The 17,923-nt window shown below is 38.4% G+C and overlaps 1 protein-coding gene across 1 annotated transcript in view; it reads right to left on the reverse strand.

The window, feature by feature from the left end:
• Positions 1-17,923, reverse strand: part of JAKMIP1 (janus kinase and microtubule interacting protein 1) — a 140,681-nt gene that overhangs the window by 60,107 nt on the left and 62,651 nt on the right. Inside the window, exons 4-6 of the mRNA XM_059845201.1 lie at positions 13,799-14,293; positions 2,240-2,449; positions 1,477-1,596 (exon numbers count right to left, since the gene is read on the reverse strand). Coding sequence (XP_059701184.1) covers positions 1,477-1,596; positions 2,240-2,449; positions 13,799-14,293 — 825 coding nt within the window. The remainder of the gene's footprint in view (positions 1-1,476; positions 1,597-2,239; positions 2,450-13,798; positions 14,294-17,923) is intronic.

Consider the following 17,923-nt stretch of genomic DNA (forward strand, 5'->3'; position numbering starts at 1 on the left):
CTCAATATATATAAGCTTCTTGTGACCAACTGGGTCTCCAGACAAGTTGTTTTCACCAATTTAGCCATCCCTTAAGAGGAGGACACTCTTCCTCCTCTTAATGCATAATTAGAGCAATGAGAAAGTCAGCCAGAGGGCACAGATTCAATCTCAGCATTCTGCTGACATTTTCAAGCTGCTCAATTTTGCTCCTGTGGTTTTTTTAATGTTGGACAATTACGTGAAGCAAATTACTGCTCTTCCTTGCATTTGTGTGTATTTAATATCTCACTGTTTCTACTCCATGAGTTGTTTCATTTAGGAAAAAAAAATCTATTTTTCTCAGTCAAAAGATTTTTAAATTTGCTAAGTTTTATCTGGAAAGGAGAAAGAGATCATATTTGTTTTCCTGAGATAAATTCACTGAGTATTTGGTTTTCTGTTCCATTCTTGAGAAAACTATTTTTCACAGTGCTTAATCACATGGCCTTCCTGATACTACTGATTTTATGTGTACTGTTGTCTCATAATATAAAAATTGCTCCACATCTCTTTTAAAATATATTCTTATGCCACTGAATCTAGAATCAGGAAGAGACTTGACTGAGTCACACATGCCCTCCATCCAGAGGGACACTGAGGGATACATTGAAATACTTCAGCATTCTTCAGGGATGTTTTGAATTACATAGGTCCACGGAAAGGATTAACAAGGAGGGAGATGTCAATGTTTCACAAAGATGTCAAGGTTTCACTCATCTGTAGGACTGACACAAGGCACCACTTCACCCTCAACATAATTTTAAAATCAGATATATAGGTTCCATCTTTTTAGAATGAAAAATCTTTTCTACTGCCACTAGAATTAGGGCATTAAGGGACACGTGTAAAAATTCCTGTTGTGAAACTCACCTCCCATTGCAGTCAACGGGAGTTTTACCATTAACCTCAGTACAAGCAATTAAGTACTGATAAAGGCTGATAAAATTCATTCTTAAAATCCATGTCATATCCTTTTTTGTGTAAGTTACTGTCCCTCTTCTAGGGTAATTTCACCTACTTAAGAGACTTCCCTTGAGAAATGGCAGATTTTTCATCACTAGCACAAGAAAGCTATTTTAACTCCTAGATAGCATAAGCATGTCACAGAGACAACTTTCAAAAGGATGAATAAAGCAATTTAAGTGCATGGATTATGCATGTTTTACACAACATCATTACACAGTGCTACAGGCGACATAGCAGTTAATTTGACTACTATGACCCCAAAACAAATCTGTAAATTTTTATTTTTGTGGAACAGGACAGATTCCATCCACGTCTTCTATGGTCACAAGATTAATTTCTATAGAAATCTCTGTTACATTTGGATATAATTGACCGAGGCCAACCAGGACTAATTCGTAAATTATTTATAACACTGACTTTCCAACATTAAATCTTTTGCCATAAAGATGCCCTCCCAGTCACCATCTGTGTTATTACTAATTAATTTACCAGTTCATTTCTTTCATCTGCTAGGAGAGTATTTCTGTCTTCCAGCTTCCTTATTACAGCATTCAGTTCAGCGATTTTTAACTGAAATCTCCGCACATCTCGTTCATCCAGATGCTGCTCCTTTACATCAAAAACATACAGGTTTATAAAATTAATTTTTAAAAAATATTTTACTGTCCACAGTAATATCATAGCTTAGCAACTGTACTGTGTAAGTTTAAAACAGACATGCACATCAGTGTCTGGAAAACTTATTATAATTAACAGAAATACTAAATAACATCCTGGAAAAATGCTTCATGAACAGCATCTTGTGAAATGCATGTAAAGTTTGCCAATTAAAAAATTATCTAGGTAAATAATATTTCAAATATAGCAGGTTACTTCTTACCAGATTTCTTGCTCTCAGCTAAAACAGTTCTAGTGTAAAGGACATAGATTAAAATCACATGGCTCAGTTTTTGAGAAGTATAGTACCTATTTTCTGATGGTTAAAATATCCCTAAATTAATGAAATAGTGAGAAGATACTGAAGTTCACAGATCAAGATCACAGTGTAATTTCTGGAAGTTCTATATCCACATATTTCTCAATATTCTTTGCAATTTAAGAGGTCCAAGGAGTTTTTAAATCATCAGTAAAACAGCACAGTGCAGCACCAGGCCATCTACCATTAATTGGTCCTTGTAGTAACCACAAAACCAACGTGAACACCCAGGCAGGTCTCCAGAGCTGAATTTCAGAGAAAATTCCATTTTCTTACCGGACTTCCCATCAGTTCACTGATATCCCCCACTCCTGCAGGAAGCTCTCTCTTAGGACTACTGTGGTATCGTTCTGCCTCCTTCACTTGGACAAGCTGCTCATCCAAAGCTTCTTTCTGAAGGAGCAGTTTCTGTGTGTGGCCTGCCTGGACACCAAGGTCCTTCTCCAGAGCCAGAATCACCCTGTCTTTGCCTTTTATCTCGTCCATCTGGAAAGAAATGATGCATGAAGGAAGTTTCTGTAACATCCCCAAGTGCTCACTGCATGCAAATATACAAATTTGCAAAAACAAAGTTCTGTTTCTCTCAGGATTGCACCAGCACTGAAACTGTGGCTGCCAAAAAGAAAATATATCTTCTCTGTAGTCTTTTTCTCTGTCCTTAAAAAAGGTTCAGCCTTCACTCGAGCAAGAGTTTCCTTGGTCCAGTCTCAACTCAAGAGACAAACAAAACCAGAGGCAAACATGCAGTGAAACAGAATACACAGCCACTGAAAACATCCACTTCACCTGAGGATACACACTTCTGTACAGAGAAGAAAAATCTGCTTTCACTATGTTTCAGCAAAGAAACACAATTAGTACAAGATAAGACAAACACACCTTTTAAAACTCACCTTTGAGTTTTGTTTCAAGGCTTGAGCCACAGACATTTGCCCCATGTCAACTCCCTCTTTATTAGTGAATATCATGTGTGGTGAATCTCTTCACAGACATTTAAAATTAGTAGCATATACATGCACAATATTTAAACTTAAAATCTTAAGCATACCTATGTATTTTATGTGCCCTTGTTACAAGATTCAAATGTCTTTGTGTAGAAGGAAAAAAGTAAGTGCCCACAGACCATTAGAATAAAGGGTAGGAAGAAAGAGTTCTTAAACACCCTCTCTGGTTACTGAACTGTGTGTTCATACATCTCCATGCCAAATAAAGCACACTGCTCACAGTGATCCACTGCAGCTCTCACAGGATTTGTCCCTCGCAGCATCAGTGCTAAATTCACTTTGGTACTATTCCAAATGCTAGAGGAAGTGACAATCTGCAGCAGTTACTATAGAAACAGATTTCTTAACAAGAGCATTAACCATTAACAAAGTATTTATTGGAAATGTGCTGTATGTCCTCCAGTTTACAAAACTGCTTTCTTGATCAACATAAATGCATGGAATTTTGGAAGTCAATTTTATTTTGAAAAATAAAATAATGAAGTAGTTAAATCATATGTTTCTTGTTTATTGTACTCCTACATCCATGGAAGTCCTTTATGTCAAGTTACACCTAAAGAAAAGAGAAGGAAAAGAAAAAAAAAAGACATACTAGAAGTAATTTATAGTTCAATCAAAGTGGTTTACAGGATTAAACACAATGAGATTACATGATCAGATGCAATTTGCTTCTTCAGGATTCTTGTCTTAATCCTTTCTCAATCTACAAAGCACATGAAATTAGTTTGTGTAAAGAACCTGACTGGCAGGAGATGGCTTGGCTGAACCATGATCAAAGATAAAAAGGTCAGATTGAATAAGCTGGCCTAGACTACTCTGAAGTTCTAACTGGAACTGATGAAGATTGGCTCAGATGGAGATTTCTTCTCTGATTTAGAAAAGTTGCTGTTTCCCAACTCCTCGTACAGAAAATAAAAACAATTCTTCCCAGTATGTCACCTCCCATTTTGTGAGACTTCCAAGTATGCCAAAAAAGGACATGCAGGAAAGAATGCAGTTTTTATTAACGGAAGAATTTGCAACATGCAGGGTTTCAGAGGGACTGTGCAGTCCACAACAATGACAAAAATTAAGCAGCTGCCTCATTTACTGAATGCTATCTGTCAGGCACACTGATCTATAAGGGAGGGAAAAAATGTCTGTCATGAAACTTAATACTGTGGACAGTTTGGCTTTCAATTACACAGGTGTTCACACTGAACATCCACATATCTGACACAGGAATCTGCCCAGGCAAGACATACATCCAATAAGAAGACCCAAGCTTACATATGCAGCCCTAATTCAAGGTACCTAATTGGTAGTGTATTTCATACTCTTCCTGTTCTCACAACCTAATGGTAAATGCAATGACTTTAATAGGCTTTAAGTTGGAAGAAAAAACGAAAGCAACAATCTTGGTACTTGCAGAATTGATGCAGAACTGATCCTTTGAAACAGATGTGACCAGTGCAGTCACACCCACGTCACCTTCCTCTCACACTTCCATTGATCAAAGCACACAAGCTCACACAAATTAGAAAGAAATGCCACAAAAGAGCATGGCTTTGAGGCAAGGGCTAAGCAAAGGCATAATTCTCCTCTGCTTTTCCTAATACTCTTTTTTCCTCCCACAAAAATCTACATGTGATGAATCTTTCAGACAAAAACAAATGCCTCATGTTTAAGTCAAGCTAAAAGACTTTGAAACACTGATAAAATGAAATAGCAATGACTGCAGAGCCTTTTTTATTTTGGGTTTCTATTTTTAGCTACAGGTATGCACTCGAGAACTTCTTACTGTAAACCTGTGCACACACAAACACACACACACACAAATACACAGAACACTGCAATAGTGCTTTGTTTTTAATAAGCACAAACCACCAGAACAAAGAATTTCTAAGGAACTAACTTACCACCAATTGATAAAGATGATTAGAATTGCATCAAGAATGCCTCCAAATTGTGCTTCAGAAGCATGGGGGTCAGTACAATTGTGCTCTCTTCAAGGGAATGGTTACACCCTTTGTTCATCCAATGTAACTGCATTGACCTAGTTAATGTCTCAATTTTCTTATATCTACAGCAATCTCACCCAAAGATTTACTAACTTTTTCAGCCTTCCATGGTGCAGAGCAAATCTGCAGAGGAAATCAAATCATCTTCCTTGCCTGTTTTCCTAACAGAGAGCACAGGCTGGTCCAGAGTGGGGAAAAAAGAGAAGAGAATATTATACAGCAATGCAGCCTCCCTCAGTTCCATGTGGAAGAGATGGTATGTCTGGGGCCCAGGAGGCAATGAAAGAGGAGTCACATGACTAGGAAAAAGAGAAAGATGGTTTAAGTTTAAACTGAACATAAGCTGCCATAGAAGACTTTAGTTTAGCCTAGTATTATATATTCCAATATTTTTAAAAGCTCAAAGTCTCCATGTCAGTTCTGTCCCACTGGAAAACAACGAGCCACAGTTTGTTATATGAAGGAAAAAAAAGTTGGCAGCATAAAGGCCAACCAACTAATGTAATTAGGTATGCATTAGGTATGTATTTTAGACATATGTATTATGGTCTCTGTTTTAGTGGGGAGATGCATAGTCTCCATTAGGCAAATGAAAATCAAAATGGATTAATCCAGTTTCTCTGCTGCTTCTATTTTAATCCATCACATGTTGTGGAAGCAACGCTGTCGTAGCCAAGACTCTCTAAGAATCTACTGGTCTTAAAGAGAAGGAGTATTTTTTATTAGACTAAGTGACAGAGTTGATAAGAAAGCTTTCAGGCACAGAAGCCTTTCAGCAGATCAGATTAAGAAGTGTTTTCATGTTTTCAACCATGGCATTGCACTTGAAGGACCAACATTTGACAACTGGAACGTGCACGCCTTAACTCCCACCGCTGCTTTCATGGATTCCTGCCTGTTCTGCAACTCATTTGAGACCTCTCAATAAGATAAAGAGAATAGATACCATCTTTTCTTCCAACATATTTAGCACAATGACATCCCAATCATGCATTGTGCTCACACATATTGTATAAATCAAATACACAATCCCAGAAATCTCTTACAAGTGTTGTTTTTGCAGCTTTTTGCAGCTACCAAGTAAAACAGGGTCACATGAACTCTTTTATATTCTCTTTTGCATGGATTTTAAAGTACTTTAGAAGAGTGATTATTTTTCTTTATGCATTTAAGGGTGGTACAAGTCAGTGCAAAAAGTCTGTGGTAGGAAGACAGTGGAGCAACATGAGGTTAGAACGTATTTTCAATTATAGGCCTTGAGAAGAAAAGTAGCCGAAATATCCTCTGAAAGAGGATTTAAAGAAAATAAGATCATTCACAAGCAGCTGAAGAGGCAAATTACTGAGAAATCACCTTGAGTAGCATAAGGAACTCTGGAGCTCTTGGTTAAAATTAAAGCTTTTTAAATATCATTTCTTCAGGGGTTTTGTGCTGTCAAATGTTGGTTGCTGAACACAGACACTACCTGCATTATGTCCATGAAGGTATAGCATTTACAGCCTGTGCCAAAATTACCCAGGTTCCTAAGAACATGTATCTATCTGCCCCCTTACAGCTAAGAGAAATGAGCAGAAATGAGTCTTTTAATAATATTTATCAAACATGAAAGAGAACCAAGCCAGTCATTAGAAAAAGCATCCCCTGCCAATTATGCCACACTTCAATGGCTACAGTGAAAGAAAGTCAGAGACCTTTGGGGAACTTTAGTCTCTCATGAAGTTGAAAGAGAAATTCCCAGGGAATTAAAAGCCACATCTATCAAGGCAATGACATATTCAGTTTCCAAAGTGGAAAAAGCCAGCTGCTGCATTGCCAAGTGTAAGACCTTCCTCTTTACCCATCCTTGTCAAAGTTATCTCCTACCAACTGCAGAAAAAAATTCTACAGTGCTCTTCTGCAGTAGAAATTTGATTAACCTTTGTACTAAGTGCCTGACACTGAAAGTAGGGCTATCATGACAGAGGGATTGCTAGTTGCTATGAAGAACTAAAAGAAGATGATACTCAAAAAAAAAAAAAAAAAGCAGGTAAAGATTAAATCAAAAAGAATTAACATCTTTTATATTTATAAAGGGACACTAAGAACTAACAACAATATCCCAAGCTGAAAGCTCATGTGGAGAAAAGAATTAAAATATTCCAGAGCTGTGTATAGTATTCCCTACAGCAGACATGGTCAGCTATTCAAATAAATGTTTGCTGCTTATTTGGGACACTTAGGGGGAAAAAGGACAAGAGATGCCAACCATTCAGTGGAATAACAAGGGTCACAGACAGAAGTGGATAGGATTTATTCTTAATTTCATGTGTAATTTCTCTAAACCAACAGTCAATAATTTCCTCCTTTTAGTAGCTTTTCCCACATATTTTTCTGAGGTGTGTAAATCTCTTTAGAAGTTTTGGTAAATTATACAAGAAACACCACATGGGCAGAAAATTCCAGAACTTACTGATAAGAGGTTTCTCACATCTTTCTCAAAAGCCAATTACAACTTCTGCTACTGGATTTCTCCTATTACCTATCCCAAGTGTTCATCAATAGAACTGTAATGAAAAAGTAGTCAAAAGATTAAAATGTAGAAAAACTAAGTAATACAAACTTTAGGAAGTTTTTTCTTTTGTCCATGTGCTACAACACATGTAACTGTTGTGGGTTTTTAATACTGTTCCAAATTTTGTAAGGAGAAGTCAAATTTGTGAACTTCTTAACTTTTTAGAAAATATTAAGAACTAACAAAAAATGCTGAGCCTGCGCTATGAAAAAGTTTTCATTAGATCTGCTTGGTTTAAGGAAAAACAACATCTGGCTGTAATGCTGCCCCGCGAGCTCCTAAAAGAAGCAGCATAAATCTTGAGAGGACAGAAAGCCAAATATTATTTGCAGTCCTACAAAGCTGGAGGTGGTGGGTCTCTGCTGCAGATTAGCTCAGCCTTGGAATGCAGCTGAAACACGTGTCTCAAACAGATGGCAAAATCCAGGGAGCAGCCTAGCATTTGATAGCAGCAGCTGTGTGTGAAATACAGGCGGGGGGAGCGGCCGGAGCAGCACGCTGAGCTCTGCCCAGCCATGCTCGACTGCCTGGGATGATTCAAAGCTCAGCTTTCCAACATTCGAGACTGCTTAGGAGTCAAAACTCACACACACGTGCCAGGGCACAAGTGAAGTGAGAAAATCCAGGCTCCACCCTTCTCCCCAGGCCAGCAGGGAGTGCCCCTGCCAACAGCCAACTGTCCCTCTGCTGCAGAATTTTCAGAGACAAATGTCTCTGCATTGCCCCCAGTGATGAAAGTAGCATAAAGATACAAATTCCACTGCCTCAAAATGGCAAAATCCCAGTAATGGTAACACAGGAGAGCATGAATGCTATTAGAAAACTCTTCCCATCAGTAGGTAATTTGGGGTTCAGTGGAGGATTAAACTTTTGCTTCTATTACTATTCATGTCAATTGCTCATATGAAGAAATGGAATGCACTGTTGCTCAAATTTGTGGATGATCCCAAATTTGGGGATGCTGTCACTACCCTAGAGGATAGGAAAACCATTCAGAGGAACTTTTTTGACATGTTGGAGAAATGAGCCAAGAAGCTGTCATAAAGTTTGCCTAAGAAAGGTACAATGTCCCTGGGAGAACTCAAGTGCCTGTTGGATGCCAATTGAAGTTGGCAGTTTTGCAATGGGAAGAAAGAAAAGAGGAAAAACAGAAAGACAAAAGGAAAGATCTTTGCATCCTGTAGGGCAAGTTCCATACGGGTCAGTGGTGAGAGCTTGCAATGACTGAAGTTACCTTGATACTGGGCCAAAGCAGGAGGGGTGTACCAAAAGAGATTTAGCTTTTTACTATGCATATGGGAAACTACACCAGGAGCACCAGAGCCACTTCTGGGCTCCCAGCACAAAAAAGAAGGTATTGGCAAACTGGCCCAAGTGCCATATAAGTGGAGGAAGGCCAGTAAGACCACTATGGGGCTGCAGCATCCAGCATTGAAAGAATGAGGAAGGTGCCAGGCTTGCTCAGCCAGCCAAAGGAAGCAGGCAGGATGAGTTAAAACAGCAAATATCTATTCAGGATATCCATTCATCCAAAGGGGAATACAGCCATGAACAAAGTACATGCTTCTCCAAGATACACGGCAAAAGGACAAAAGTGACAATCAACAGAAGAACAAGAAGAACAAGAAAGAAATCTCACCCTGCTTTAGGGCAGGGTGTCTCTGCTGAACTCCATCTTGGGAGGTTTTCAAACTGGACTGGAGGAGGCCCAGAGCAGCCTGATCAACCTTGAAAGCAGTGCTGCTTCAAGCAGGACACTGGACCAGGAGAGCACCTTCACCATCTAAATGTCCCATGATTGTATTATACTCCCAATGCTAAATCATACTGAAGACATAGACACCTTATTAGTATTAGTATAATCCATACTAAGGACAGACAGACAGACAACCATATTGCCAACACAACCAGTTGTGCAAGGTTAGAAAATATGAATTTGTGAAGGATGTGAGTTGAAATTTTGGGCTGTCCTAAGCTGGAGCAACCTAATTCTTAATTCTTAAAAAAAACTTTTCAGAAGTCTTCTTATTTAGAAGTCATCTCACTTAGAATGTGAGATGCTGTGTTACACACAGACACAAAAACTGAAATACTAGTTTTAAAAAATCAATATAAATGATACACGAGCTCATTCCATAACAGGGTTTTTCTCTTGAAGAGAAGTTTCAGTGAAACTACCTGGACTTCTATCTTTAAAAACTGCTTCATCTATTAGTTTGAATTATGTTCTTTCATGTCCTGCGTTATATTTAGTTGGGAAACACCAGACAGAAGCAGCATCCACACTAGAAAGAGTTTTTTATTTATGCAGCAATATAATTTGGACTAAGGAGATTAGGGACACTTAAATAGTGCATCTGTCTCCATAAATCACTGCTGATCAGGAACTTCTAAAAATCACCATTTGAAAACAATTTCTTTTACTTTGATGCTCTTAGCAGCAAAAGGAATTTTTGCCTTGCAAGTATGAATCTGCAGTACTGTCACATTGCTCTTTAGACAATTTTTATAAGGCTACTTGACAATACAATTGAAATATGCAAATTTAATTCATCTTGTGTACTCTGTGCCCTCTTAAACAGGAACTTTATTGTGCATCTTCTACAATCAGTGGAATCTTAATGATTTTGTGGTTAAGAAAATTGGGTCTGTTTTATATTGAAGTGAAGCCTTTCAGTTAACTTCAATCCAAGTTGTTAAAGAATATTTAGGAAGACCATGTTTGTAAAGATTTTAACAGGGTAGAATGGTATTTAGCTGGAAAATAAGTAAAAGGCTTGGTGTTAAAGACATTTCCAGTAAAAGAAACAAAAACATACACCACAAAATGCAGGGGGCAATGGTCATTTGTTCATTCCAAAGTTTAAATATTATATTAAGTGTTCACAAAAAAAACATTCAATTTTTTCTTGTTCAACCAATACTAAAAATTAGATCAGTGATGTCACAATTCAATATCCTTTTAATGATTGGGTTTTTGCATGTATTTTCCAAGGCAAGCACTGCAAAGGGCCCATTAATCTTGCCACTGCAAAAACAGTACCTAGAGGAATCTGCCTTGCAATGTAAGGGGCTGCTTACAACCACTGTCCAAGTGGTGCCAGAATGAATGAAACCTTGAACTGACATGGTCAATGGCCATGGCCTCCTTCCCACCTGGGCTGGCAGCAGAGCAAGGCTGGGCTGCTTCCCAGGATCCCCAACAACGTGAGCAGGCTATTTCAGGATTGCCATGCAAAAGAGAGCAACTTTAATTACCTATGAAAACTAACTGCAAAACTGATTATCAAACCAAGTCAGTCAGTTAGATGGCAAGCTTAATCAAGGACAAAGAAAAATTGGCTAAAATGGCTATTTTGTGTCCTTTTGCAGAGTTTTCATTCTGTGGAACAATACAACTGTTCAGACTCAACTACTCAGAAAATATGGGCTGAACAAAATAAATAATAACTGTTCTTTTTTTCTTATCTTATTCTCCAAGGTGCCTCTTTACTTTCAAGACATCTGTTTCATTTGTCCCTCCAGTTTGTAATTAGCTATTTTTACTTCTGGTTTCATAGCTGCCAGCACATTGTGCTGATGCATATATACAACAAGAATGCATTTTCTTGGAGGATGGGGGAGTAAAATCCACAGCAATTAGCATTCCTTAAATTAATGGAAAAAATTTATATCACTTTTACATTTTCAATTACAGGAAGTGAAAAATTCCAGTATAATTTCTTACTGCACACAGAAAAAGTGTGTTATAAGTTTTGCCAAATAGATATTTTATTTTTTCTTATTAGGCACTAGGACCTTAGCCATCCAGTGTTGTTTATGTTGAGGTTTGTTGGGTATTTTTCATGGCTCATTTCAAACAAAATTCCCAAATTGATTATTCATATTTTTAAAAAATATGGTCAATATAATTGTATCCATTTACACATGGACAATGGATTTTGCTTTTTTTTCTTTCTCATAACTTATTTTTTAATAACAGTCAAGAACTGTAAGATTTTAGTCAGATTAGTCATGAGTGTTAAAGTTAATGGCAAAATACAGATTTTTTTTTTCTAGCTGCAATATCTGTAAGAAAAACATTCACAAAAGTAATCTGTGATCTGAAATGCAAAATAAATCAGCCAAGTCTGACAAGATAATCAGACTGCATCCTGAATTACTCTATCTGAATTTGAATTACAGTATGGCTGGCCCATTTAGGTCGTTAATTCCAAAGATGCTGGTTTCTTAATAGTGCCACAAAACACTGCACCCATACAAAAGAGCACATTAATTGAAACTCAGTTACAGAACTGTGCTGATATTAATAACACTTCCTTTCACATCCTGATCATTTACTCTCACAGAATGGTACAAACCAACAAAGAACCCCAAATCCAGAGCTGATAGGGTTAATCTGAAATCGAAGGCGAGCATCCCTTGAACTAATTAAGTGGAGGGGAGAGGAGAGAGGGAAATATCCCATGCGCTCTCTCAAAGGAAAAGAACCTATCTAGGAGCCCTGCAGTATTTTTCACCTCATCTCAGATTTAAAGACTGCCCTGTGCAGTAGCAACTACCTAAATTCCTAAGAACTCCTGGAAGAAACTCTTTCAAAAAAACCCCACAAACCATGGAATTTAAGGAAAAAACTGAAATTCGTTATATGAAAGGAAGGGAGGCACTAGAAGGCAGCACAAGACTCTTGGAGGAAGATATAACATTTCCTAAGAAAGCCCATGAGACCAGTGGCAGGCTTCCTCTGCTGCCAATATATTCACCTTTTTAGCTGTACTGAGTAACACAGGCCCAGCAAGGCTGCAACTAAAATTTTGAATGACTTCACAGAATTTTTTTTGGTGCCAGACAGAAAACAGTGACCTTCTTCATCACCTTTACACAACAGCAGACTGAAAACCTCCACTCATGAAGGTGAAGGGTTAAGTATTTCCTTTGAAACCCTTCTTGGAGGAGGTTAAATTCATTTAGAAAATGTCCTCCAGAAAAACATATGCCAGAATGTATCAACCTTCTCTCTTCTGTAATGCTTTGTCTGAATTTCACAGCCATGATTTTAGAATTTTACATGTCTAATAGAGAACAGAATATGAAAGAAGTTATGTTTGCAGAAACTCTGCATTGTCGGTCTTTGCAGTGGTCTTAATTAATGAACAAAATGATACCCCTGAGACTCAATCAGCATCCAATTAATTCAAAGCATAAATATTTACTGCATTAAAAGCTTTCATTGTAACAGACAGAAAATCAGCAGCACTAAATAGATATTACAGTTTGTAGCTTGTCCTCATCATAATTTTTCCTGATGAATAGAAGAAATAAGAGGTCATTTCTGCACAAATTCAAACCCACAAGATATTTTCCTAAGGAAACTGATGTTTCATTCTATTAAAAGTCTGTACTACTTGACATAACATAAATATTATGCTTATTGTATTTTTTTTATTTTATTTGCATAGCTATCATACTACTACTTTGTGCAGATAAACCATTAGGTGTATACATAGATATGGAAAATATCACGTTACCAAACAGAAGTGTCACTTCATGAAGACCTCTCTAAATGTATTACTGTGTACAGCCCATCTTAGATTCTTTACATTTTACAAAGCTGAATAATTTGGGGCACCCACTGTCAGGAAATACCGCCTGGATTTTGATTTTATACAAACAGCATAGTCTGCCATCTGTGCTGAACTCCTAGGGTTTATGAAGCGTGAAAAAAGCCTGCTGTCCCAGGCCCTAACTTTGCTGCTCCTATAGAAAAAACACAGAAATTCTGAAAGGGCAACACTGCTTCATATTGAATGACCTGGAGAAAGATGCAAAAGAAGCAAAGAGACTGTCTTTCAGCACAACTGATTCCTCCAATTTAAATATAAAACTCTACGTGAATTTAATGTTGCCATCTCACAAGGCATTCTTGCACTGTCCAATGAACAATCCCTGACTTGTTTTGGTCACCAGGAGTATAGTGTGCAACTAGGAAGGAGAAAGTCTATTTCTTTGATCTGTTGAGAAAATTCATTCTGAAAAGCCTTGGCTGACTTTTATTCTATTTGGTGGGACATAAAGCTTTGGACTGTGTTGGATAAGCTATGGAGCCAAGGTTCACCTTTGCTGTAAGGAGGAGAAACAGTGGAAAGAGTGGCCCGTTGTAGCAATCAGCACTGATGGAAGATAACACTGCCAAAGGCTGCTTTGATGTTTATGGGCACATACAGTAATGCATCAATACCTGCTACAAACTGAAATAAGCAGCATTACTCAGTGAACTTACCAGCCTGCGGATCTCCCTCTCACACTCCCTCTTTATTCTATTGATCTCATCCTGGTGGGACTGATAAGCCGTGCGCAGGTCCGCAGCCTTCATTTTATCTGCCTGCATGATGTTGTTCAGAGCTTCTTCAAGCTGCTTTTTGCCAGATTTCAGCTCCAAGATCTCCTGCTGCAGCTTCATTCGCTCCCCGTCGAACGCCTTGCGAGCCTCCTCCTTTGCCTCGCTCAGCAGCGCCGTCTTCACCTTGTCAGCCGCCCCGTCCCGCAGGACATTCACTGTTGACTGCAAACGCTGGATTTCACCATCTTTGATTTTCACCATTCTTGCCACCTCCTGCTCATGCTGCCGGATCAGTAGCTCTCTGACACTCTGAAGTTCCTTCATTTTCTCCTCGTGGAGCTTGGCTTTCAGTTCAGAAACATAGGCAGTGTGCTTATGCTGCTCCTGCTCCCTTTCTTGCTTAACCTCTTGGATTTTTTCTCTCAGTTTACCCACCTGGAACAAAATAAAAAATACTGATTAACAAGCACCACTCCACTTTTTAAAATCACCAAGGAAACTGCCTCTAAACTATTCTTGAAAACCTAAAGACTGCACACCTCTCTCCAGTAAACAAATGGAGAAGTGGGGCTGGGAGAAGGCCATGTGCATGTTAAGGACTCTGCTATAGGGATGTGCAACTGGTAATGAGTTCTCACAGATCTAGGGAATAAAATAAAACTGACCAACATGCAATCTAGTTATCTCCTTATTTCCTGTACCAACCACACCAGACTATTCTCACCCATAACCCCTCTACTGTGCTCTACAAGCAAATGGAAAATTACTCAAACAGGAAAAAGACTTTATGTTTATGCAGGAAATACTTTTCTTTTGGATTTCTTAATTTCTTAGCTATTTTAATGGGAAAGTCCTTATTATATAAGCCAAAAGAATTGGCCTTTTGAAAAATCAAGTCTACTCAGTGGACCTCAGATTTCACCCCAAAACTGAGACTATTCATGTCCCCAGACATTTCAGAAAATATAGGCCAGTGAGTCTAAGGGCTGGGGAGAGAGTAGTGGAAAAATGGTATAGACTATTATAGTAATATCCACTGTGATGAAACCTCATTATAAAATTATGCTCATCAGGCTGCATGGAAAGCAATGCTTTTTTCCATGTGGGATTAGATGTTAATTTAGAATAAAGGGGGAAAAAGAGAAAGGCTCACTTGTCTATTGTAGTATACCAGAAAGGCTATAATGTATTTCTTCATTCATACTTTCAGTAAGATCTGTCAACTATCCCCATTATGGAGACTGCCAAAACCTCTATGCGTCAGAGGTTTCAAAAATTTTATTTTAACCTTCAGTGACAATACAAACTTACATAGCAAATAGAGTTTCATATTAAAAGGAGGCTACCAAGAAGCAAAATATTAGTCACTGCCACATCTGCCTCTATCTGTGCAACACAAAGCTGTGATCTGTAGTCATGTGATGCATTTAATTTACACTAAATTAAGCCAGAATTGCATCTTGATCAGAGAGGTGTCCAGTCAGGATCAACCCACCACAACTTGACCTGAAGCCTTCAGACAGCTGGGACAGCTGACTTTTCCTGTGCAGAAAATGTTACAATCCTCTTATTTTGAACAGCAGGTTTGAAAATTGACCATCTCAAACTTAACTTTGATTTAAAGAAAGGAATGGATTGGAGCAAGAAAGGAAGGAAAAGTATCATACATTTTTATGAAAGTAACCTAGATGCACTGTTGACTAAACACCAGCTGGCAGAGCACTATAATTAGAGCTGTCCAAAAGGTAATAGCTCTGAGTCAGGCAGTCACACGCAGATTTTATAGATATTGTCACTCTGTTCCAGGATGATCCTGAGAATGTATCTTTATTAAGAGAGACAGAGGTTGGGTTTTTCCCCCAAATGGTAAATCTGGCTATTGGAAATTATGTGCAGGATATATCCATGTATCATTTTTTTCAGTGGGATGACATTTAGTTGCAAGCCTACAGTGGATAGCAGTGATTTTCAGTGCTTGCATGAGGGTACTCAATTCCATAGGAGAGTCCATTGCAGGGAGGCTGGAATAGATGATCTTTAAAGGTCCCTTCCAAGCCATACCAATGCTGTAACAAAACTGTCACTTACCCGCCTATCCATCATCAGAAGAAAACAAACTGGTTTATAGATAAATTTAAAAATGAAGCAACACTCATTATTTACTTATTGCCTTACAGATGAGCCAAGAAAATTGAAATTAAATTGAGCAATGAAACCAACTAATGACAACACGGGGAAACAAACTGCATAATGGCACATACAAACACAGATAATATACCACAGGAACCACAGTAATTTTAAATTAGTCATATTGCACATAAAGCATATGACTGAAAGGCAGTTTTCAATACAACACTTTCATGAGTTAACTTCCTAAAAGAATTTTTAATAAATGAGAAATGGATTTTGACATTTTGGAGGAGCACTGAGTCACCAAATTAGCACACTTGCTCAATTTTTTCATCTTTCACCAAATTAAGGGAAAGCGAGGCAAAACCTATATGCACTGTTGCTGTCTGTGAGAACAGGTACTAACCACTCAGAGTAACTGAGTACTATCAGATATCACTACTAATTTTACCTAAAAGGTTCAGCAAGAAGAATTTAAACAAGAAGAATTTTAATCCTTAAAAAAAATCCCTGGAAATCCTTCAAAATCCACAAAAAAAAAAATCCTTTAAAAAACACACCATATTAAATGCTTATGATGATTCAGACAAAAAAGATCCATCCCAATACTCAAGGTCTTTTCTTATAACTGCTTTTGGTCAGAGAAGATGAAAAGTTACATCTGTCTGTTAGATCTTCTCTGAAAGCCATAATCTGCCCTTCCCTCACCCCTCAGTCCCTCTCTCCTGCACACCCTTTGTGGGTTGTTTTTTTTTTTTTGTTTTCTTTTATATGAAGAAAGCTATTCTCTCCAAGAAATCAAGTCAATAGGAAAGCAAAGTCAGGCATGATATCAGGGCATCAAAAAAAAAATTTATTGTCTACCTTTCTAAATTAAAAATGCAATAATTGGTGCATGTTTGATACAATGTTGTCAGTTCTGGCCTCCAAAGTTCAAGAAAGACAAGGAGCTACTGGAGGGGGTCCAGTAGGGGTGCCACAAAGGTAAGGAGGGGTCTGGAGCATCCCTTATGAGGAGAGACTGTGGGAGCTGGGCCTGTTTAGAGAAGAGAAGACTTAGAGGAGACCTTGCCAGTACATATAAATATCTTGGAGAGTGTCAGGAGCACAGTGCCAGGCTCTTTTTTGGTGGTGCCCAATGACAGAATAAGGAGCAATGGCCATAAACTAAAACACACAAATATTCACCAAGCCATTCTATCACTCCTCTTCCCAGTGGTGAGGTAGGCAATGGCATCTCATTTGTCCTAATTCCTAGATGTTGTGTCACAAGCCTATATATGTACAGCCACAGGTAGAAGATGGATATTTAAAAGCAATAACTGAACTTGGTGAAGATGGAGTGACAGCCAACATTGTAACACCTTGCTACCTAGAACAAAGTATTACTCCAAATATTGATGACTACCTGCTAACTCTTCCTAACTCTCTCAGTGGGAATATTCTCATTTGGAATACTTGTTCCTAAATATTCATGGATCTCATCACAAGCATTTATAAAACCACTGAGCTAACTGCCAAGGCCATGCTCATTCACTCCAGCTCCTTGTGCTCATAGCACTGAACTTTGAGGTTCAGTCAGAGTGAGACCTGATCCCATTCATTAAAATTAGTAAAATTTTTGTGCTGTGCTTTGGTCAGCTCCTTTCATTAGTCATTACCCAACATCTGGATGTTTTCCAACAAAGCTTTTTCACTCTCAGAGTGAGGTTATGTGAGCCCCTGTTCAGTTCATGCATTTCCATCTCCAGGCTCTCCATAGATGGCAGCAAACCTACAGTCCAGAAGGACATCCTGTATCCAACAGGGTCCCCAAAGCTATCAAGCAGGTGTTCCCAAAACAAGACACAGCACAGGGGAACTAAGGCAGGGCCACAGCTTTTGCTTCACCCCTTAGACAGAAAAAATAAACCCAGCTGCTCATGTGTCCAATGG

This window comes from Haemorhous mexicanus, chromosome 4 (genome assembly GCF_027477595.1).
Source record: "Haemorhous mexicanus isolate bHaeMex1 chromosome 4, bHaeMex1.pri, whole genome shotgun sequence".
NCBI classification, from domain to species: Eukaryota; Metazoa; Chordata; class Aves; order Passeriformes; family Fringillidae; genus Haemorhous; species Haemorhous mexicanus.